The following is a 24,850-nucleotide window of genomic DNA, read 5'->3' as shown; positions in this document are numbered from 1 at the left end:
TTTTACCTGTAAAAATCAGAGCAACAGTTGCTATCTAAAATAATTTTGAAAATTAAGTGGTACTGAAAGGCTTATATAGCAAAAATATGGCCTCCTGTCATTGTACTTTCCTACTTCCCAGACTCACCATTTTCAACATTTTTTAGTAGTTTATTTTGCCATTTTATAGCATAGTACCTGACATTTTATTTATTCAACAGACATTTCTTTAGTACCTAATACATGCCATTCCTTGTTTGAAGGGATGCTAAGGATACAGTCGTGAACAAGGCATTGTGGGGTTGTATAGAGGGTATTCATTCCTAACCTGAACCAAATATTTCTTTCTGTTGGATAATGCATTAAAAATTGCAAACAGTTTACAAACTTTTGGAACAATGGTGGCCTTGATCATAAAGTAGGGACTGCTTCTACCGTATACATGCTAGGTGGTGTATTTGTGACGTCTGGCTAAAGTTTCTACATGGAAATTGGCTGACTTTAGTTTTGAGACTTCTGGGAACCAGTCAGGCAAAATAGTGAAACTGTATATCGTGTTTCCGAGAGTTGTCTTTTAAGGTTATCTGCTTCATTCATTTGGCCTGACTTGCTGGGCAAATGCCTAGGGTAAATATGATTTGATTAACTAACAACAACAGCAACAACGACAACTTTATTTTTTAGAGCAGTTTGAGATTCACAGCAAAATTGAGCAGAATGTACAGAGATTTTCCCTTTACCCCCTTCCCCTATACATGTGCGGCCTCCCCTACTATCAACATCCCCCACCAGAGTGGTTCGTTACAATTAATGAACCTACATTGACACATCATTATCACTCAAGGTCCATAGTTTACGTTAGAGTCCACTCTTAGTGTTGTGTATGAGTTTGGTCGATTTTATAATGACATTTATCCACCATTATAGTGCCATACATAGTAATTTTGCTACCCTAAAAATCCAGTGTGCTCCACCTGTTCCTCCTTCCCTCCTCCCTCATCCCTGGCAACCACTGAACTTTTTAACATCTCCATAGTTTTGCCTTTTCCAGAATGTCATATCATTGGAATCACACAGTATGCAGCCTTTTCAAATGGGCTTCTTTTCCTTAGTAATAGGCATTTAAGTTTCATCCTCATCTTTTCATGGCTTGATAGCTCATTTCTTTCCCTCCCTCTTTTCTTCCCTCTCTTCTTTCCTTCCTCTTCTTCCTCCTCTTTCCTGTTTCCTCTTTCTTCTTTCTTCTTCCTTTTTTAAGACACAAGGTGTCTCACTGTGTTGCCCAGGCTGGAGTGCAGTGGCCCAATCATAGCTCATTGCAGCCTCGAATTCCTGGGCTCAAGTGATCCTCCTGCCTTAGCCTCCTGAGTAGCTGGGATCACAGGCTCCAGTCATTTTAGTGCTGAATAATATTTCATTATCTGGATGTACCCCCTATTCATTCACCTGCTGAAGAATGTCTTGGTTGCTTCTAAGTTTTGGCAATTATGAGTGAAGTTACTATAAACATTGTATACAAGTTTTATGTGGATGTATGTTGTCATCCCCCTTGGGCAAATACCAAGGAGTGCCATTTTTGGATCATATGGTAAACGTATCTTCAGTTTTGTACAGAATTCTAGGTTGGTATTTTTTTCTCTCTCAGTCCTTTATTTTATTTGGAGACAGTCTTGCTATGTCGCCCAGGCTGCTGTACAGTGGTGCCATCTGGGCTCACTGAAACCTCCGCCTCCCAGGTTCAAGCGATTCTTGTAATCCAAGTAATCCCAGCTACTTGGATTACAGGAGTGTGCCACCACGCCCGCTAATAGTAGAGATAGGGTTTTGCCATGTTGCCCAGGCTGGTCTCAAACTCCTGACCTTAAGTGATTCACCCACCTCAACCTCCCCAAATCCTGGGATTACAGGCCTGAGCTACCATGCCTGATCTCTCTCAGTACTTTAAAGAAATATTTCATTCCACTTTTTTTTTTCTTTTTGAGATGGAGTCTCACTCTGTCACCCAGGCTGGAGTGCAATGGCGCGATCTCAGCTCACTGCCACCTCCGCCTCCTGGGTTCAAGTGATTCTCCTGCCTCAGCCTCCCGAATAGCTGAGATTACAGGTGCCCACCACCATGCCCAGCTAATTTTTTGCGTTTTTAGTAGAGACGGGGTTCCACCATGTTGGCCAGGCTGGTCTCGAACTCCTGACTTCGTGATTCGCCCATCTCGGCCTCCCAAATTGCTGGGATTACAGGTGTGAGCTACCGCGCCTGGCCCACTCTTCTTGCTTACATAGTTTCTGAGGAGATGTCAGATGTCATTTTTATTTTTGCTCTTCTGTAGGCAAGTTGAGTTTTTTCCCCCTCTAGCTTCTCTCAGGATTTTTTTCTTTATCTTTGATTTTCAGTAGTTTGAAAATTATATGCCTAGCTGTCGAGGTTTTTTTGCTTGTTTGTTTTGGTTTTCTCAGGTGTGACTCCAGAAAGGATCTAAAGAGGAGCTTTGCAATCTCTTCTCTGGGGTTTATGGAGACTTCCTTTACCCTTCTGTGTTAGCCCCTTAAAGCACTGCGTCAACCTTAAAAGGGCACAGGAAAGGGTGTCTATGCCATTTTTATGCCATTTATCCTGCTTGGTGTTTTCTGAGCTTTCTTCATCTGTGGTTTGATGTCTCACATTAATTTGTAGAAATTCTCTGTCATTGTTTCAAATTTTTCTTCAGTTCTTTTCTCTGTTTCTTCTTCTGATGTTCCCATTATGCTTTTGTAGTTGTCGTACGGTTATTGGATATTTTGTTCCAGGCTTTTTTTTTTTTCCAGTCTTTTTTTTCCTTTGCTTCTTGGTTTTGTAGGTGTCTGTTGAGATACTCTCAAGTGCAGATATTCTTTCCTCAGCTTTGTCTAGTTTACTAATAAGCCCATTAAAGGCATTCTTCATTTCTGTTACAGTCTTTTTGATCAGTAGCATTTCTTTTTGATTCTTTCTTAAAATTTCTGTCTTTCTGCTTACATTGCCCATCTGTTCTTGCATGGTTTCTACTTTGTCCATTAGAGTTCTTAGGATATTTATCATAATTATTTCAAATTTCTGGTTTAACAATTCCAACATCCCTGCAACATCCAAGTCTAGTTTTGATGCTTACTGTCTCTTCCAGCTGTGTTTTTTCCTATTTAATATGTCTTATAATTTTTTCTTGATAGCCAGACATGATGCATTAGGTAACAGGAACTGTTGTGAGTGGACCTTTAGTAATGTGGTGGTAAGGTGTGCATGGAGGGGAAACATTTTCTGTCTGTTAGTGAACTTTTGTCAGCTTCACATGTGCTTCTCAAGTCCATCCTGTAAGTGGGATAGTAGTGCTAGAGAGGACTGAGGTTGGGTATACATTAAATACTTTCTCCTACAAAGAAGCCTAGAGGGGACGCATTAGGGGATTTTTTTTCCCCCAGTATTCACTGTGATGACCCTTATTGAGCTCCTGGAGGTAAAACTCACAAAACTGTGGTTCTCCCCTCTGCCCATATTATATTACTACATGTCCCTGGAGTTTATATCTTTCAGACTTGTCTGCACTGAGCTTCCACCAATTTGTCAAATACAGATCAGGTTTCCCTACCATCCATGCAGTTGAAAACCCACATATAACTTTTGACTCCTCCAGAGCTTAACTACTCATAGCCTGCTATTGACTGGAAGCCTTGCCAATAACATAAACAGTTGATTAATACATATTTTATATGTTTTCTGTATTATATATTGTATTCTTACAATAAAGAGAAAAGAAGATGTTATTAAGAAAATCATAAGTAAGATAAAATATATTTACTGTTCATTAAGTGGTTCCCGTGGGTGCTGGTTCCCATGGAGGTTGCCCTTTGTGAGTTTTTGCTCAGGGAAATTGTGATTCTCTATATTTGCCTGTTGGTCTCCTAATTTGGGAGTCATCAGTTTTCCCTGTGACCTCACTTCTCATACAGATTTAAGAAGAGTTGTTGGTTTTTCAGTTTGTTCAGTGTTTCACATGTTGTTAGAACACAGTGGTACTTCTAAGCTTCTTAACATGCTAGATCAGAAACCTGAAGTCTCACCTGATTTGGCTTTTTATATTTTTTCTTCTTTTTTTTCTTCCATTGCTACCAAAGCATTTTTCATCTGTGTCTGGGGTGACATTAGAGCAGAATGTGATTTCTAGGTAAACATTATTGGGCTCCCTAGCAGAAAAATTTTTGAAAGTAGTACATGAATTCTGTGTAATTAAAATTTTCTTTTTATCTTAATAGGTATAGGTAATAGGCATGGCCTATTTTTTTTGCTCAACAGACTAAAATAGTAATTTAATCACCTAATAGCCTTAGTTATATAGTTGAAAGAAGAGTTGAAAATCTGATTCATGGGTTGGAAATCACCTGCCACATATGAGTTTTAGGCACTGGTCACTTTGTTTTGAAACAGCTTTGGGGTTTTTTCCTTTTTCAACTCATAATAGGCTTTAACAGCTTTTAGTTTTGTTTCTGTTTTTTTAACAACATGAGTTGTCAAATTTGGTTATAGCTTCTTGGTACAAGATGGGTAAATTTGCTTTGTGTTGTGTAATTACTTTTTATTTTAAATGCTACCTCTTTTATGAACACTAACTTTACACTAAGATTAGGAAAATGAGAACTGCATGTCTGCAACAAATAGCTATCTGTAGTATTAAATTGTGAAAATGTAGACTTTGGATTGGAGCTGGGATCTCTTGATATGTAATTGTAACATAGAGTAAATAAGTATTTTGTCCCTTGTAGGGTCAAACAATACAGTGCATGGGCAGAATTAGAGATGTAGGCTTTTTTTTTTTTTTTTTTTTTCCTGGCTTAGAGAACCGTTTGATCAGCTAATATGGAATTAAGTCCCTAGGGCTGCCAAGGCACAACATTAACTGCTAGAAAAGCAGCCATTAAAGGAAAATTTAAGAGAGTATTAGTGAAGGTTAAATACTGACCATGGACATCTGGCAAAATTGATGTTTTTTTCCCCTCTGCCATTGTTTATAGTTTATTGTTATTTATCAGAGAATTAATGTTTATTTTCAGAATCTATTACCATAAGAAATCCATTTGAGGACTTCGTATGTGCCAGGAATTCTACTAAATAATGATATAATGCTGAACAGAATTAGATAGGATCCTCACTTCGTTAAGCTTACAGTCTAGTGGTATAGATCAACATTAATCAAAGAATAACGCAAATAGAAAGCAGAGCAGTGGTTCATGGGATTGACTGTAGAGAAGCATGAGGGAAGTTCCCAGGTGATGGAAAATACTTTATTTCTTAATCGTGGTGGTTACCTGTGTGCATATGTTTATGAAAATATATTGTACATTTAAAATGGATACATTTTATCACATGTAAATTATGACTCAATAAAGTTAATTAAAAAGAATAACTCAGGTAAGGTGGTGTGTGTGCCTGTAGTCCCAGCTATTCCTGAGGCAGGAAGATCACTTGAGCCCAGGAGTTTGAGTTCAGCATGGGCAACATGAGACCTGTGAGACTTTGTCTCTAAAAAAATTTAAATAAATAACTAAGATAAATGTAAAATTACAGCTGTAGTAAGTTCCACAAAGGAGAGTTACATGGGCTATGATGATGTAAGATAGCAAGAACTGACATTGGCAGGGAGGAAATGATGACGAGTAGAAGTAAATAAGTGAAGTGTGGGGATTGATGTTAAGGGGACAGTATAAAAGAAATAACAGCATGCGCCAAGGCCCTAAAATTGGAAAGTCCTTGGCAAATTAAAGGAGTTTGGAAAAGGCCATGTGTGCAAAGCAGAAAATAGGTACTACAAGGTAAAAGATGGAGCTAAGCGGTAGGTAAGGCTAAACCTTGTCAGCCATTGTTAAATATTGAATTGTATCCTAAGCACAACTCAGTGGAAAGCAGTTAAAGTTCTTTAATTGGGGGAGGCAATGAAGGGGTAATAAAATTGGTTATAGAAATACTGCTCTGGCTATAGTGTTGAGAATGAATTGGAGTAGCCAGAGTAAATTCAAGAAGATTTTAGTAAGATTATTCCAACAGGCCAGGATCTGTTATAGGGTGGTGGCAATGGAGAGAGATGGACAGAATGGAGTGTATTTAGGAGGTAAAAATGACAGAACTTGGTGATGCACTGAATGTGGAATGGGGAAGGTGTCTATGAGGACTGCTAGGTTTACGGTTTGCATATTAGGGTGGATGATAGCGGTTTCATTTACTGAGACAGGGAGCCCTGGCAGAGTACCCAGCTTTTAGAGTGGGTAGGGGGAAGGGGAGAGGGCATCTGGTGTTGGGCATTTTGAAGTGATTTACATAAAACAAACCGAAGGTATCTTTAACACAGAGTCCAGCAGGTTAGCATATTTATTCAGCAAGCATTGCGCCTTTTTTTGTTGTTTTTGGGGTCTTCAACTCCTGGCCTCGAATCCCCCCCCCCTTCCCCCGCCTCTCCCAGCCTCCGCCTCCCAAAGTGCTGGGATTTCAGGAGTGAGCCACCGCGCCTGGCCAGCATCGCGCTGTTTTTGCAGTGTGCCCTGTGCTAGGTCTTGCAGTGGGTACCAGTAGAGCCATAAAAGTACAAAAGATAATTGGACGTTTAGTAGAGTCCTGAAAGGGGGAGGGATAGGAAGATACCTAACCATAAGAAAAACCAGCAAGAGCGGAAAAGGAGCTCGTCCTCCAGATCAATAAGTTAATCACTTATGTCTGTGATTCCCTGCATTTTGGGTGATTCTCTGTAGAGGTCCTCTTAAGTCCAGACTTTTGATATAATTTGCAGTTTGCGCCATTTGGATTCCTGAAGCATGTTTACAAGCCACCTACATTCCTTATGGAGCTGTGGCACAACAGCAAGCCCACGATGTCTCACCGGATTAATAAAAATATAGGCGCTCACGCTTTTGTTTACTGATATGGTATCTCCTCCTCCCCTCACTCCATCAACCCCTACGCGACACAACTTTCCGGAAGTAAGCAAAATCCGTTATCAAGATGAAACTCCGGGGCCCAGGCTCCACAGTTGCCATAAACTAGATGGCACGTTAGAAGCCGGTGGGTGTAGGTGAGGCACGCTGGCGTCCGCGGGCCCTTCTCCAGTCGCTACCCAGTGGGAATCCGTGGGGCTGGGGCCCCGAAACCACGCTGAGCTTCTCAGAGCGCAACTTCCCTTTCCCGCAGCAGCGCCGGCGCCGCAGAAGCCGCGTGTCCCCAGGCGCACTCACCCAAGGTGAGCCCCCGCCCCCCGCGGAGGCGGCTGGGTGGCGGGTCTGGGCGGGGCCCTCTGGACGCCCTCCCGCCGCTGCGCACCCCTCCCGCGAGCTGCCCGCTCCCTCGGCCTCTCCACCCAAAACTGGCCCAACCGCCAATCGTCGGCCTCTCACCTCCTACAGCAGGTGACCCATGGCCAATCGCCAGGGGTCTCTTTGCCAGGAGCCGCCAGGGCCAGCCAATCGGGGCGGCCCCTCCGCCGGGGAGGGGACGGGGAAGGGGTGGGGGTGAAGGGGGTGTCCCGGGGGACGGGCTGAACCTCAGTCAGGACCGCCTGCGCCGCAGTCCGGGGATCCGGTCGAGGGGAAAAGAAAAAGGGGTGCCCGGGAGCAGTCCCCGGCTCCCTCCCGTGGAGGCACAGAGGGCGGGGGCCTTGGCGAATGGCTTTCTTGCTGGCCACTTGCGGAGTGAGTAGACCCCGAGGGTCTGGGAGAGGGGCCGGCCCCTACCCCTGAGTCCCCGGGGTCCCGGCCGCAAGGCCGGGTCGCGAATGTCGTGCTCACCCTGCCTCCTCCCCGCCGCCCCCTGGGGTGAGTAGGACGACGTGGCTGCCCGGGCCCCTCTTCCTCGGGAGTTCTCACTTCCTCAGCCTAGATGGGGTGGAGGCTGAGGTCAGGGCCTCCAGTTCCACCGAGAGGGCATTCGCCCCGAAATCAGACTTTGGAGGTCTCTTTTTTTTCTGTTCATTTTTGTGGAACTCTATTTTCCTTTTGAAAGCTGTCTCAGAATATGATTTTAAGCAGAAAAGTTAAGCTTTCTCTTATGTGAAGGCTTAATTTTGACCAGTTGCCCATTAATAGAATCTCCAGTGGCGGGCCAAGTGTTTTTTGGTGGTGGTTTATTTTTGGCACTGTGTTCGTGCCTGGCCCTGTATTTTTTGTATATAAAGTAATTACGGATGCTATTGTTTTTGAGTATGTGTGTGGGGAAGGAGGTGATTTTACGCTTTTTGGGTAGCTTGTGCAAAAATACTGAAAACTTTTGTATAGTTTTATGGGGTTCTTAGCCCAGCCGAGTTATGGAAAGTTGAGTATAATTAATGGACTAGGAAGCATATTTGAGTAATGCACTTTTTGCTGACATTCATACTGTATTATAAGTATTTGTTATGAAAGGTTGAGAGATGTATTGAACAAGAAAACTAGTTTTGCTAATTTGAAGTAATACTTTGTTTTGCTTTTTGATTAAACTGTTTACTTTTAGCTGTATTAAGGAAGTTAAAAAAAATCAAGTAATTCCTAGTTTCTCAGTGGAGAAGCTGGAAGCATCTTAGAATAGTAGTTGCAGTTTTAAAAGTTTTTACAGTGAACTTAAAACAGGAAATTCTCACGCAGTTAATTATGAATAATCTCTCTTGAACACTCCCTGTATTGAACTAAGTAGGTGATGAAGCCCTTTAATGAATACTGTTAGCATCTGTCATTTATTTATACTTTAAATATATTGTTTTACTCCCCGCCCCCCCCCCTTTTTTTTTTTTTTTTTGGTGCAGCCCGACAAGAGACAACCTAAATAAAAATACCGTATTACCTTTTCTAGTTCAGGGAAGGTGTATGTTAAAAGTCAGATTTGGGCCAGGCGTGGTGGCTCAGACCTGCAATCCCAACACTTTGGGAGGCTGAGGCAGGAGAATTTGCTTGAGTCCAGGAGCTGGAGACCAGCCTAGGCAACAAAGCCAGAACCCTCCCCCTCTGCCCCAATAAAAATTTAAAAATGAGCTGAGCATGGTGGTGGTGTGCACCTGTGGTCCCACCTGCTTGGGAAGCTGAGGCGGAAGGATCCCTTGAGCCCAAGAGTTTGAGGTTGCGGTGAGCTATGATCGCACCGCTGCACTCTAGCCTGGATGACAGAGAGCAAGACTGTCTCAAAGCAAAACAAAACAAAAAAGGCGGGCGCAGTGGCTCACGCCTGTAATTACAGTGCTGCCTATAATCCCAGCACTTTGGGAGGCCGAGGCGGGCGGATCTCTTGAGGTCGGGGGTTCGAGACCAGCCTGGCCAACATGGTGAAACCCCGTCTCTACTAAAAACACAAAAATTAGCCGGGCGTGGTGGCGGGTGCCTATAGTCCCAGCTACTCGGGAGGCTGAGGCAGGAGAATCGCATAAACCCGGGAGGGGGAGCTTACAGTGAGCCGAGATTATGCCACTGCACTCCAGCCTGACCACAGAGCAAGAGTCTGTCTCCAAAAAAAAAAAAAAAAACTCTTAAAGCAAAAAACAGATTTGTAGTCTGATTTGAGAGCTTAAATGAGAAACAAGAAAGACAACAGACAAGTTTCATCTGTTTCCAAAGTGTCCTGAGTTTGGCTTTGACAGAGATGACGATGTATTTGGAAGTGCCCTTCAGTAAATACGAGGCTGCAAAGGCTGTCTGCTGGTCACGTTCATTTTGGTATTTCTAAAGTTCTGTGATATTTTTAATGTGAAATTTTTCAAATGTTTTTTAATGTGAAAAGATTATTAGATTTTGTACGCTCAGCCATCCCCACTTCAATCCCTGTTGTTATTAAGATTAGCAGGGAATTTAACTGTAAGTTTGGTTCAGCCAGGAAAGAGCATTGTTTTGATAGCACCGTGTTCTGCTGGTTGGAAAGTCAGGCACTCACATGGTTTGCATGCTATTGATTAAGGGGACGATGACAAGAAAATCTGATAATCAGGCTTTTGTTCAGAGAAGCAAATTCTAGGATGTCCCCTGGGATATGTTGAGTTCTATCTATAGCTAAACTTTATACTGTAGAGTGAAAACAGATATTTATGATGATTCTTATATAGAAAAAAGACTTTTTATGATTACTGTAGTATACTTAGAAAATTATATTTAGGAAGCTTTTCAGTAAAGGTTTAAACAAAGATTGGTATGCTTGAAAGAATAGTTCTTATGCTGACAATGTAATTAAGCCAAGTATTCCTCCTTGAATATTTTAATGAAGTTCTACCACACACAGGCATTTAAAGCTACTTTCCATCTTCCTTATTTTCCATCTCCAGTCACCAGGTCCTGTTATGTTTGCCTCAGTAATGTTTTTCAGATTCGTCACTTTTTTCTAGATGATAATGCTTTAATTCAGGCCCTCATGGTCTCTCACCTAGACTTTTGCAAGGCTTTCTGACTAGTCTGTCACTGGAATCCCCTTACCCATCCTTTTTATCCAAAAACAAATTTGGAATGGGTCGCCGCTCTCATAGTTAAGAATGTGTTTTGGCTCCTCCTTGCCAGAGTCCAGCTGCCCAGCATGTCCTGGAGGCCCTTCTTCATATTCTGGTCCTGATTTGTCTCTGAGTCCAGACTCAGCTCCAGGTGCTTTACCCACGGCATCAGCTGTGAACTGTTTCTCATTGAGAACATGCCATAGCCTGTCACAGTTATTTGTCTTTTCACAGCCTTTCCTTCTTGCTTAGATTACCCCACTGTATCTCAAGTGGTAAGCCTCCAGTTCTTCCTTAGCATACAGCTCCTGTGTTAACCTTTTCTATGATGCCTTCCTTCAGGCAGGGTGAGTTTGTTACTCTTGTGTGTGCTACTACAGCACTTTGCTCATATCTCCATATCACAGCCTTCACTAAGTTGTATTGTAAATTTTTAAACATATCTGATTCTTGCATTAGACCCTGATTTCCTAGAGATCTGGGGCTCTTACTCATCTTTGTATCCCCAGGGTCTTTGTCCCTAGTTTAGTGCATGGCACATAGTAGGTGTTCAATAAGTGCTTACGTGATTAAAATATGTGACGATAATAGCTTAAGTGTGTAAACCTTTGACTCAGTTTTACTGGAGTTAGGTTTTTCCCTGCGAGTTAAAAATGCTTCCTAGGTCACCAAGCTCCCTAGTTGCTACCAGACATGAGAAACGGGGGATTGGAAAAATGTTTAGAAACAGTGTTAAAAATGGTGAGCAGGGCCGGGCGCCGTGGCTCATGCTGTAATCCTAGCACTTTGGGAGGGCCAGGCTGGCAGATCACCTGAGGTCAGGAGTTGGAGAGCAGCCTTGCCAACATGGTAAAACCTCATCTCTAATAAACATACAAAAATTAGCTGGGCGTGGTGGTGGGCATCTGTAAGCCCAGCCACTTGGGGGGCTGAGGCAGGAGAATTGCTTGAACCCAGGAGGAGGAGGTTGCAGTGAGCTGAGGTCACACCATTGCACCCCAGCCTGGGTGACAGAGCGAGATTCTGTCTCAAAAAAAAAAAAAAAAAAAGGTGGGCAGACTCCCAGGACTCCCCACCTTCCCTTACCCAATCTATAGGACCTCTAACATGATTAAAATAATAGTAGTACGAGTACTAATTGGTTCTGGAGTACTGTTAGTATCATAGGAAAAAGCATGTAGGCTAGCTAGAATGTCAGGGAAACTGCTCTAAAGGTGAAATTTGAGCTCATTCTAGATGATTAGGTAATGCTTAATTATATTTGCTATTAATATTATCTCTATTGTCCTTAAAGACATCCTTTGAAGATGATGATAGTACCTGGCCATAATAGACATTAAATAAATATATGTGTCATGAATGAATGGTTTGGTTGCTCTGTGTGTGTGTGTGTGTGTGTTGTGTGTGTGCATGTGCGCACACAGGAGAGAGAAAAGAGAACTGTAGTTCCTCCCATACTGGAGTTCATTTATTTCTGGAGACACCTTTAGGAGCTTGGCTTCTTTGCTGTATTGACTGAACAACTCGTTTTTTCCAAAATGTGCCACTTCAATTAAGTTATTCTGCTTACTCCGTTGTTTCTTTGCATTCTCTGCATTCCAGAGCATGTTTTAAAATCGGTTGTGTTAGTCTTTCTCACTCAGTTTCAAGGTTACACTAAATGACAGAGTTTGCTTGTGTTTTGACATATTTTGTCATACCATGGAGGACTTGGCTGCAGTTGGAACCTATAAATTCTTACTGTGTTTATTTAAATGAAATTAATTTTTATTAAGGTGAATACATGGGCCCCAGGTTTTCCAATATGGTTAGGAATTTATCCTCTTGGTGAACCTAGTTGTTTACCTGGAAGTATTGGCATCACAGAATCCTAGAGCTGGAGAGAATTTTCAAGTTCTAATTCCATTTCTACCTTTTTAAAATTTTTGTTATTGTGGAGAAATCAGTCTCAAAGCAGCCAAACGACTTGCCCATGGCCACATAGCTAGAGAGTAGAATGATTAGGGCCAGAGCCTAGATGACTCTTGCTCTTTTATTTTCTCCAGAGAGAATCAGGGTGCTGCCCTGGCAGTCTCCACCCCTTGGTCACCTTTCCCCTCAAACCCTAGTACTTATTCCCATTTTTAGCCACTAATTTTGGTTTCCTTGAGATTCAGCATCCAGATCCAAAAAACATACATTCTTCTGTAAGAAAATATTGTTCCTCAGTTGGCCTCCTTGTGCTTCTCAGCTCCTCAGTCTGGGAATATGCCTTTTCTGGTTATTCTCCATTTTCTTGCAGATTTCTTCTCCGGCCTTCTCTCTTCTGTGCTCTAGGAGGCTGACTTTTACAGCTTGCAGCATCTGGGATCCTTTATTCCTTGGCTTCTGGTTGGGGTTTGGCAAATGGGACGCAGTGACAGAAAATGGAAGGGAAAAAAGGCCTTTGGAGTATTTATTCCTTCTGCTCCTTCCATGCTTTGAGGCAGTTCTGGCAGTGACTGTCTTACAGCCATCCATGTCCACTGAGTAGCTCCTCCTCTGGCCCGTGAGAACCTTGTTTGTTTCCTTGCTCCTTCAGGCTACTTGCAGCTCCTAATTCCTGAGTACCTCAGCATCTCTTGTTAGTTTTCTTAGCCCTACTCTCACTTCTATGGGTACTGTAGTCACTTGATTAAGGAAAAGTTCAAACGTTGTATCTGATTATGCTGTTTACTACCAGGGCCCACTGCTGTAATACTTTACCCCTCCCATTTCTGTCCAGATCCTACACTCTGAATTGCATCCTCTGTGAAAGCTTTCTCGTCCTTGTAACTTTCTCCTTTGAATTTCTTAGTGCCTTTCTGATAACATTTTACCATGCTTGAATCAATTATTTGTAGACAGATATATATTCCCTCTAATAGAATGAAACTCTTTTAGATCTGTGTCTGCTTCATCTTGGCATCCCCAAAGCATCCGGCACAGGGCCATAGTCATAAGAGATGCCCAGTGAATAAGTAATTATTGTAACACTGAATTCTAAGGCCCAGCATAGTATGTGTAAAAATGTGCTCAGGATAAGATTTGGTGTGAGAGAATGAGTTTTTAAAGAGAGAAGAAGATTGTCATTGCCTCATCTTGTTTCTTGTTTTACTACCATTTATTTCAATGTCTTTTTCTCCTAGTCAGTTTCTCTTTTTTCTTAAAAACGTTTAGCCTTGGAAAAATTCAGCAGCCATCCATTACAGCAACCAACTAATATAATAAATCCCTTAAAATAACTCTATGAGTTATTTATGATTTTTCCGTGAATATTCTGATTTATAATCTGCAAGAACTTCTAGTTCCTTGATTACTTTTTGTGTTTAAATGTTAACAGGTGGGCACATTGCAGAATTCCTTAATTCATTTACAAAATTTTTATTGAGGACTTGCTACAAACCAAACACTAGCCTGGTGGAGATAGTAGAGAATAAAACAAAGTCCTGTCTTCACTGGCTTGTATTTTATATCATCTTGATAGATTTCTGACAATTAAACTAAATCAGTAATTTTGTATGCACTTTTTGACAACTTTAGCGAAAACCGAATCTGTTTTCTTCTGATACTCATTGGCAGCTAAAATCAAATATATGAAGACAGCTTTGGTATATATAATTTCTAAGAGATAAATGTCAGAACAATTGTTGAGTCTATTCAAGTCAGGGTAATTGTTTTCTTTTGTTTGCCTGTGACTGATCATCTGTTAGTCGTGACTAGCTATCACCTTGAGTGTTAATTTGTCAATTTGTTATATTCTGCTGTAGAGATTCAGTCTTGTTAGATTAATATATCAGGTTTTGTTTTTGAAAACATTTCATAATCAAATTTTCAACAAGTATTAGGCTATAAGAATTTTGCAGTTATTTCAAAACCTGAACTAACTACTAAAATACTCAGTTTAAGGGTTCATGTATTTAATGTTAATTTTTCCTAGTTATTTGTAGAACACATTTCCAGGAAATTTACTCATTTTTGATGGATCTTTAAAAGTGGACTCCAGATAGGCTTTCCAAAATGCTCTTAATCTGAGGTTGGGGAATGGAAGAATATTTTTCTTTCATCCTGTACTAGTAAACCTCTCAGAGTTTATTTAGATCCTGGAATGATTTATTCCGTGACTTTTAAGAAAGATACTGCAAGTAGCCTAACCAACTAAAGTATCTCAGAAGAAAAGTGTTGGCTGATTGCCGGCACTACATAGTCCAACAGTGCTTTTGTTAGGTGGTGTGATGTAGTAGGTGTTTTCTTCTTTAAGAGGTTGCTTTCTTGGATGTTGAGTCATGATCATGTTGGCAGGAAGGATGTGGAAAAAAAAACTTTGCTACTTCGCTTGGTTATATTGGCCACTTTTCATTATTTTATTTATTCCAGTATAGTGATTACGAAGTTTTAAGTGCTTTTTGCTAGTGTGTGCTTTACCTTTAAATGATATTATAAATTTGTTATCCTACTTTTTTGCTTGGAAAGGTGTATCTGAGCAGCTTTAGCATTTGCCAGATTTACTCCTGGAAAACATTTTAGAATTTTATAGATAATTTTAAAAGAATAATGCTTATGACCTTGCATGCTAAAATGGTTATAAAATTTTCTAAAAATGTTCATAACCTGTAGTTTCTGAACATTTTTACCTAAAGCTTTTGAATGTAAATTATAAAATAAATGCATATTTATTTTAAAAGATTAAACAACATGAATGTGTAAAATAAAAACTCAGAGTCCCTGTCTCAAATGCTCCCATTCCTCAATCCCATTCCCTAGGGGTAACTGCAGGTGTTTTGTTTCTTTTGTTTCATGTGTTATATTTCAGGGGTGTGTGTGTGTACATTTTTTAAAATGAAACTTCTAGTGCATAAGTAAAATTACATAAAACTGCAACTTCAGTATTATTCATGTGTGTACTTATCTAGCATAAGGTAAGCACTCAGTTAATATTAACTGCATTGAATTCCAGTGTCTTTTATTTCTGTAGCTTGCTTTCTGCATTCAGAACCTGTAAACTCATTTCATTTTAGGTTTTGTAGTTTTTTAAAAAGGCAGTTTGCTGGATTCTGAATCATCTGAGGCAATTTTATATGCCTTTCATGACATTTGTGTCTTAAAAATCCTAGCTACATTCTATATAGAGAGGGTGACCATATAATTTATTGCCTAAACTGGGATACTTGAGAGTGAAGGAGGCTGCTAATAATAACTTTGCTGAGACAACCAGGCATACACTGACTATCCCAGGCAAACTAAAATATATGGTCATCCTATTTACAGACTTAAGTTTTTTGTTTGTTTTGGTTAGTTTAGTAACTTCTTATATGAGTTTGTTGAATAAATTTGGAGTGTCTGGGAAAGACAAGCTGTCAGTGATTTAAATAAAGGAAAATGGTACGAATTCCAAACCTTTATTGTTTAGTTGTATAAGTAACCAAATCACTTTATGGAGTTAGTATTTGTGTTTTGTTCTGTAAGTCAAAGGGTGTATTAGTATCAGATGAAGGTACCATGAAGAGTAACGAATTGTGCTAAGGGTTATGATTGAAATTCTTGAATTTTAGCTGTACCTGATTCCTGTTTGTAAAGCAGCTCATTTCTGTCAGGACTATATGCGAGCGATTCAGATTTGTTTTGTGTTATTTATTTTTTAGCAGAAACTGAACATTACACATAAACCTTTCTTTGTAAATTTAAAGATAAACGCAATTCTCGTTTTTCAAAGCACTAACAGATGTTCAAAAATTAGATTCTTTTATGAAAAAAAACTTTCTTTATATTGTTTGATTCTTTGTTACCAAGGTAATAATTAAGTACAGTTTACCTTTTGTGGTTCAGTCATAATACCCAGTGCTTTCCTGAACATCTCATGTTGGAATATTTTTCCTGGTCTGTTTTCCATACTGTGTTTTACCACTTGTTTTGTCTGTTATTCATTTCTTTTTTATTACCATTCTCTATTATCTTCTTGGGAGTTCATCAACTTATAGCTTGTTTTTAAAACGGATGTTAAATACAATTTAACTTATGCTTATAGCCTCTACTTGATTGTAGATCTCTATGAAAATTGCCTGTGGTTATAGTATTATCTAGTTCTTCATTAGTTTTGTTTTTATCCATCAGTACTCATTGAGTGCCTTCTATACATAAGGGCCTGGAGATATAGCGGTGAATCCTGGTTATCTAAGGCTCCAAATTATGAAGGGGAAGTAGAACACCTACCACTGTGTTACTTTACACGTATTACTCATTTAATCTCTCCAGTAACCTTGAGTAGTTTATTATTATACTCATGGATGAGAAAATGGAGGTGGAAAAAGTAATTTGGCTAGATCGCACAGGTAATTCATTAGAAAGTTGCAGATTCAGGATTTAAAACTAGATGAGTCCTTAAAGCTGTGCTCATTTGCAATATGTCAAGGGCCTTCAGGCAGTTTTTAGATTACATTTTAGTGCCCTTTTGTCATTAATTCCTTTTAAACATCATTGTGATTTAATAGAAAAGTATAAAGGATTTGGTCAGAGGACTAGGTTGATACCCCAATTGAAAAAAATTCAGCTGGATGATTTGGGTAAGCACTTATAAAACAGGTTTAATATCTGTCTACCTTACTGTATTACAATGCTCAAATGAGACAGCTTGTAAAGTGTCTAGTAGAGTACCTAATACTCTGAAAAAAGTTTAATATACATTGTGCATCCATGGTGTTAGAGCTGCTTACTTAGCACTACAGCAAAAGACCTTACTTCTCAGGGCATTCTTGGGGTACCTAGCAGTTGGTAAGGTAGCTACAGCTACTATGTTGACAATAAAGAACCTAATTTGAAGCCTTAGATTATCAAGACATTGGCTTAAATGGAAAATAATTTCTCTAAGGTATAGTGAAAGGAAAGGTTTAATACTGGGCTCAATTTTATGGACATTTTTTAATTGATAATCTTCACTCCAAATGAATTGATAGTTGACTGTTCCTTAGGATTAAAAGAGGTGAAAATCTTAACCCCAGAACTTCCCTGTTCTTCTAAGTCCTGTTCTTCCCTTAGCAGAAATGGATAAACCACGGGGACAGTAGGGATTGTAAATGTTTCCAAATTTTCAATAATCCCAGGAAATCACAGATTAGTGTGCCTCACATAAAATCATGGTATAATTAATATTTCTGGTCTCTTTAATATACTTTTTTCATCGTCAAACCACTTTTGGTAGGGAGACAAGATGTCATGTCTCTAAAAACTTAATTTGCTAACTTAAATTTCTAAGAAAAGCCATTATGTTTGGCATAATCTTTTTTTTTAACTTGCCACTTGCTGCTCATGTACCTGCTTTTCCTCTGTGTAGTTAGATTTTTCTCTTATTATTCCTTTACTTGATTATTGATGTTAGACTCACAGCATGGTAACTTTCTATTCTCTCTTTTCCTTACTTTTATGGAAGATCAGTACCACACTTGCTTTTTTCCAGTCTTCTGGTATCTCTCCAGTTCTTGAATTTTCAAAAATAATTGTAAGTGATTGAATTGTAAGTATGCTCTATACTTCTTTCATTGGATGAAAGCTTATCTGTGATGCATGTCATCTCAAATTGCTAATTGTGAACATAAACTTTCCAGTATTCTCATATTTTAATCAAAATTACATTCCTGCTAAGTTTTCATTAGTTTTATTATAGGGTGTGTGTTTTACTAATTAAAAAAAAATGTCTACTTTTGTCCAGATTCATGCCATTTATTTTTCATTAGGAGGCTTGTTCTGTGTTTTTCCTTTGTTTTTAAGCTGTTTAATTTACAGTTCTACTACTGATAACTTACCTGTTTTTCTTGTTATTCTGAATTTTTCTATGAGACAAAGAATAACTTACTTCTAATATATTTTCTTTTTCTCTTTTTACAACATATTTTTATTATATATGATTTTGCCCTATAAGAAAGTACTGCATATAGGACACTTAATCCTTTAAGTTTTCACTGTGAAATAAAATTATATATGAAAACAGTTACTCATTTGTGAATTTCTTTTTACAATGTTATTACTCAGCCTTCCTGTTCTACCTTATTCTCAGTTCCTCAGGTCTCCCATAGGTTTCTTAATTTCCGGATTCTGGACTCAAGAACTTCACCTTTATCTCCACTGTTCATTACTCTTCCTCTGTCAGCAGGAATTACTTTAAAAGCTCCTACTCTGCCTCAGGAATTGACTCTTGTATTGTTTTACTAAGGAAGTGTCTCTCCAAAGCAACTATAATTTATATGTACTTCAGACAGTTTTAAGGACATCTCTTGCAGTACTCCTTTTAATGGGGGTAAAACATTCAGTTATGTGTATGTATAAAGTATAAATAGTGTTTAATGTCCCAACTGAAATCATTAAGAATTGATTTTGCTGACATTTGTTAGCTTTTAAGTTCCTTCTGAAAAAAAGTAGTGTTATTTAACTTAAGTATTAGAAAGGTAGTAGGAAGTACCGACCTACAGTTTTGAGGCAGTTTGATATTCTTCTACAAGTCTAGATACATTATTTTAGAAATTCCCCTTAAATTGGTCCAGATGTATATGTTTCTCTTTCTCTCTCTATTAAACTGGATACATAGATCCTGGATGATATAGAAGTATGTGTTATTCTTCTTGACTTTATGTATCTACTTTAGGTTTTGCTTCTTTTCTTTCTCTCTTTCCCTCCATCTTTCCTTCCTTCCCTCCCTCCCTCCCTTCCTCCCTTCCTTCCATCCTTCCATCCTTCCTTTTCTCTCTCTCTCCCTTCCTTCTTTCCTTTCCTTTCCTTCCCTTTTTTCTTTCCTTCCTCTTCCCCTTGCCCTTCCCTTCCCTCTCTCCCCCCTCCCTCCCCCAACCTCTCTTTCTCTCTCTCTTTTTCTTTTTTTTGTTTTTTGAGACAGGATCTTACCCTGTGCCCAGGCTAGAGTAGCTTTATTAATAAAGTGTTTCTGAAAACCAGAGACTATTTTTTTTAGCATATTCACCACAGAAGTGGTTTTTCTTTACATAGATTTCTAAATTTTATGGTTAGATTGAAGTTTAATTTCTATTGAGATTCTTCTAATTTAATTTCTGTTACATCACAGACCATTTTGTCTTTATTTCTCTATAATTGTTGTGTATAATTTAAACTTTAAATGAATTCATACAGGAATCATCTAATTAGAGCTGTGGCTCACATCAGTGTAATAAACCAAAGAGCAGCAACCTCTTTGGTCCTGAGTGCCAATAATGCGACATAATCCCTTCAGTTACTACTGAAGGACCTGGACAAAAGAGAAAGAAAGACAACATAGAGAAAAGGCTTGAGGGAGTAGAGAATAGGAGAAAGAGAACAGAAAGGCAAGAGAAATCTCGGGAGAGGAGGTCAGGGGGAAGACCGATGTTGTGGCATCAACAATTTCCAGTCACTGTAGCCAGCGCCATGTGCGTTCATTTAACACTGAGCTGGCCCTGATGGGTATAGTGATGAATGAATGGCATAGTTCCTGCCCTTACGGAGTTTTAATCCTTCAGAGAAGTCACTGAAATATTCAATTATGATAAAATGTGATAAATGTTAGATAGAGCAAGTACAGAGTACTAGAATGTGTATGTACATGACTCCCAGCTTACTTGTTCTCAAAAGCTACCGTAAGAAGTATGAAGTCACACTGTCTGAAAGGATCTGCCCTATTCTCAGTTCTTTTCAAAGACAGACCACCCTCAATATGGTAAAGGACTATATTCTTAGTCCTGTTTAAAACTCGGCCAGGCGCATTGGCCCACACCTTGTCATCTCAGCACTTTTGGGGACGCTGAGGTGGGAGGATTGCTTGAGCTCAGGAGTTTTTATTTTATTGCGGAGACAGGGTCTTGCAACATAGCAAGACTCTGTCTCTGCAAAAAAAGTAAAATAAAAAATTACCTGGGCTTGGTGGCACATGCCTATAGTCCCAGCTACTTGGGAGGCTGAGGTGGGAGGATTCCTTGAGCTCAGGAGGTTGAGGCTGCAGTGAGCCCTGATTGCACCACTGCACTCCAGCCTGGGTGACAGAGCAAGACCCTGTCTCAAAAAATAAATAAAAATAAATCTCCATTAAAAAGGATTAATATGAATAAGTGTTGTGGCTTAGTGTTCTAAATGTCGAATGGAATGAGGAACAGTTAATACTTCAGGAGAATTTTTATGAAATAATCTAGATTAGGAAGTAGTAGATTTCTCATCTCATGAGATACTTAAGACTAGATGACTTTCAAAGATGTTATGAAAAGAACTTCTGTGAATGGGAGGTTGAATTAGGTGACTGATGCTGTAAGTCACAATATAAAGTCATACTTGTGCTTTCTTCTAGAATATTTAGGTTATTAGTTTTACTAGATTTGAGAAAACACTTGTTAACTACTTGTTCAGTTATTGATGAATTTTACATGATATTTTATTGGTTGCAGATGGGGCAACTATATACATAAATTTTCCTTTTAAGTACATGAAAAATTTGTGCATTACTATGCAAGGGTGATTGGGCCAGTTCTGGGACTGTCATTATAAATCTCCTGTTACACATCACCTAAAGAAAAATGGGTTGATGAGTAGATCTTTGGCTTGGACCTTGTGAAGTGTGAAGTTTATTCTAGAGTTAAAAGAAGGTTGTGGAAGACTATCTAGAGGCAAGTCTAAGAAGAGAGTCAAGATGAGGTTTATATGATTCTATGAACATCAAAAAGTTGTTTCTGAAGAATTGATTTAGGTAAGGTTTAAATAGCAGTAATTTAAATCTGTTTCCATTCAGTCACTGAACAATTTTTAATCTAATTGGTAATTTGTTTAAAAAGGATGTTTTAGTTAGATTTTTGCAATGTTAATTCTAAATGGATTCAGAAGAGTGAAAATACTTAAAGATCACTTTTCCCCTCTCATTTAGATGCTTTTTTTATTCATTTATCAAGATGCCATTAACTTTTTAAAATATTTACTAAAAACAATGTATTTAGCTGATTTTAACTGAGTCTTGATAGTTTAATTATTGATAATCATGTTACATTGCTGTATGAAACAAAATAAAACCAAAAAACAAGCCAAACAGTCCTGATTTTTCTGTGGCACAGTAACATGGAAATAAATTGCTCATTTCTTTCATAGTACAGTTCTCTAATATCTATGAAATATGTTGTATTTATCCATTTCTATATCTTTTGTCACCAAACTGTGTATTTTAAATGTCTCTAACAGGAACTTCTTTGGGTTATCTTTAAAAATGAAGATGTTTAAACACAGTTTTATAAATATATCTGGATTTTGTATACATTGTTTATTAAGATTTTTTTTTCAACTTTGTTTTTGTACATGTCATCTCTCATTGGGAACGGGCTTTGTAATACTCATTGTCGAACAGTTTCTTGATGTGTATGTAAAGTAGACATATTTATCGCCTTTGAATTTGAAAAAGAAAACAAATTATGAGATAAGTTGATTTTTCCCATGGTCTTAATAGGACTTAGATTTTTAATAAAATTGTATTTTTTCTTTGGTTCCGAGTTTTTGAATTTTAGTTTGGGAAGAGCAACAAAAGTACTATAATAATAGTAATTGATAGTGTCATTAGTTGTTGTCTTTAGTAGAGGTAGTAGCTGCTGTACTAATAATAGGAGGAGGAGGATGCCCGTATTTGGCTGGTAAGAAAACCGAGGTTTGGACAGCCACAATATTGTGTTAGTAAATGTGCTAGAATTAGAAACCAGATTTGCCAGCCCATTGCTGTTTCCATAATGCCATACCATCTCAATTTGGTGTTTTGAGATAATGGTTGTAAAAGTGCTTTAATGATAAAGTATACAAAGATCAGGTGTTGCTGTAATATAAAATAAACTTTGGCTTCAGTTTACTAAAATGAGAATGTGAAAATAATCAGCATGCTTTGGGCAAAGGCAGGGAGGAGATGACAAGTGAAAGTCAAGTGTGAGATGGGTATGTTGATCAAGTATATTTTACCCATTTAGTGCAGAATTTTGTGGTTGGATTGGGATTTTTACAGTAGCAGTTCCTAACCCTCAGTCCCCTGCTTAACAGTATGATGACTGGGCATGAAAATGTGGCATGGTGGTTGTCATATTGTCTCCAACTGTTTTGTGGTTTATACCCAGGATTAATGTATTTTTTAGTCAGAGAAGATTAAGAACTCAAAAGTTTCTTTTGGCTAAAGTTAAAACATAAGAATCCCATGCTCTTGGAGCTTAAACTCTTTAAGTATACAAAAAGTAGGACATGCAAATGCTGCACTTTTAGACCGAGAAATAAGTAGGCCTTCTAAATAAATAAACATCTATACCACGTCTAAGTGTAATGTTCATGCCAAGGGTGAAAGTGAGTAGGAAACTTGATTAGGAGAGGCGTTGTTACTTTCACTTAGAGAGGGGCCACCTCTTAGAAGAGGAGAAAATTTAGAGGTTCTTTAGTAGGGGAGGAGGGAGGAAAACTTCAGAGATCATGGGGTGGCTTGAGGAGTGGGAGAACTAAACAGTGAGAATATGAAGTTAACATTAAGGGAAGGGAGGAATGAACTGAACGAAAAAGGGGAAAATAGGAGGTAACCTAGGTGGGTTTTGTTTATGTTCGTTTGTTAAATTACTGTTGTTCTAGTGGTTACTGGGAGTCAATTACAGGTTTTGGGGGAGATAAGAAAGTGATTCCGGAGAGAAGAGTAAATCCAATTTGAGCAGCAGCATGTGTAACAGCTGAGAAGGGAAGCAGTGCTCCAGGTTAATGAGGAAGATTGATGTACCACTGTTTAAATAGACCTAACACTTAAATAGACCTATTATTTGTGTCAAAGTAGAACTGTATTTTAAAAATTGAAATGTCTTAATGTATGAAGGAAGAAGTATTTTTTTGTACTATTAAACATTGCTTGGGTTCTGGTAGATTTATTGCAAATTCTCTTTCTCTAGGGTTTGGATTCAGGATTTGTTCCTAGTGTCCAAGATTTTGATAAGAAGCTTACAGAAGCTGATGCTTACCTACAAATCTTGATTGAACAATTAAAGGTATGGCATTAGTTTGTATATTAAATTTATATAAACAGAAAATGTTACTGAGCTTGATTTTTGAGTAAAAACAGTTACTTGATGTTAATTTACAGCACTCATGTGGTTCTTCAGCAGTTTTTAAATTAGACTTAAAAGATCTAGCTGACTTATTCAAAGGTCTTTATCTCTAATTATATTGGTAAATAGCATATTTACATAATGCTTTTTTGGTCATTAAGAAAAAGGTAAATATGTAGGCATAATTAGAAAAAAATAAGGCAAGATTTGGTTCATATTCTGTTTAAAATTTCCATGAAACTGTGTTTTAGTGGCTCAATTTCTTTTTTTTGTTTATTTGTTTGTTTTTTGAGACAGAATCTCACTCTGTCACCCAGGCTGGAGTGCAGTGGCACGATCTCAGCTCACTGCAACCTCCGCCTCCCGGGTTCAAGCAATTGTTCTTCTGCCTCAGCCTCCTAAGTAGCTGGGATTACAGAGGTGCCCGCCACCACGCCTGGCTAATTTTTGAATTTTTAGTAGAGACGGGGTTTCACCATATTGGCCAGGCTGGTCTCGAACTCCTGACCTTGTGATCCGCCTGCCTCGGCCTCCCAAAGTGCTGGGATTACAGGTGTGAGTCACCATGCCCTGCCTAGTGGCTCAATTTCTAACACTTTTTTAATTTGAGGGAGATGGAATATGGGGAGGTGATTTCTCTACCTCTTTTATCAGTACTGAAATGAATTGTCTCCTTCAGTTCCTACTTAAAATTAATTAAAAGCAGAGGTGCTGGGAAAAGGACTGTTGATAAACTTGGAAAACAAAGCAGAAAAAAATTTCAAGTTTGAATTGATAGTTTAATTTCTTAAAAGTCATCTGTTTTCTTTTGCTTATGATTCTTCCAGAGTGATTGATCTTGACCGGTTAAAATGATTTCATGCAATAGAATTTGACTTTGATTGAGTGCCTTGAAAAAAAATACATGTTGTCTTGAAAATAACATATAAATCATCCCTGGACGAAATGTGTTTAAGAACTAATGTTTGTTTTTCTTTGTTTAGTGAGTGTACACCGTGTAGTAAAGTGGCTTGATACTATAACCATTTTTTAAAATCTTGTAGCTTTTTGATGACAAGCTTCAAAACTGCAAAGAAGATGAACAGAGAAAGGTAACTTCCATAACCATGATTTTGACGTTAAAAATTTTAAATTCAGCCTTTTGGAGAACACTAAGTATCTTAGTGTGTTTTTACTTACTATGATAATATTATTGACCTAGTATAATATTACTGCCATATGGACCTCAAGGGCACTTTTCTGATAAATTTCTGTTATGGTTTCATAATTAAACAAAAGGATAATGTACAGAGTTGTGGAGTTTTTTTTGTTTTGTTTTGTTTTGAGACAGTCTTGCTCTGTTGCCCAGGCTGGAGTGCAGTGGCACGATCTCAGCTCACTGCAACCTCC

At 38.7% G+C, this 24,850-nt stretch overlaps 1 protein-coding gene and 1 non-coding gene across 14 annotated transcripts in view; one reads left to right on the top strand and one right to left on the bottom strand.

Annotated features, from left to right (window-relative positions):
• OSBPL9 (oxysterol binding protein like 9) overlaps positions 1 to 24,850 on the top strand; it is a 172,315-nt gene that overhangs the window by 105,844 nt on the left and 41,621 nt on the right. For 5 of the 13 annotated variants that reach the window (XM_009250051.4, XM_009250060.4, XM_063712158.1 and 2 more), the window contains 2 exon segments: positions 23,306 to 23,401; positions 24,505 to 24,552. In XM_009250051.4, coding sequence (XP_009248326.2) covers positions 23,306 to 23,401; positions 24,505 to 24,552 — 144 coding nt within the window. 13 annotated transcript variants of the gene reach the window in all.
• LOC112131424 (small nucleolar RNA SNORA26) lies at positions 2,432 to 2,553 on the bottom strand. The gene has a single exon (XR_002913499.1). It is a non-coding gene; the product is annotated as a small nucleolar RNA SNORA26 (small nucleolar RNA).

The sequence above is a fragment of the Pongo abelii genome, chromosome 1, assembly GCF_028885655.2.
Source record: "Pongo abelii isolate AG06213 chromosome 1, NHGRI_mPonAbe1-v2.0_pri, whole genome shotgun sequence".
NCBI classification, from domain to species: Eukaryota; Metazoa; Chordata; class Mammalia; order Primates; family Hominidae; genus Pongo; species Pongo abelii.
Note: the sequence above shows the minus strand (reverse complement) of the source record. Positions and strands in the feature narration are given on the sequence as shown.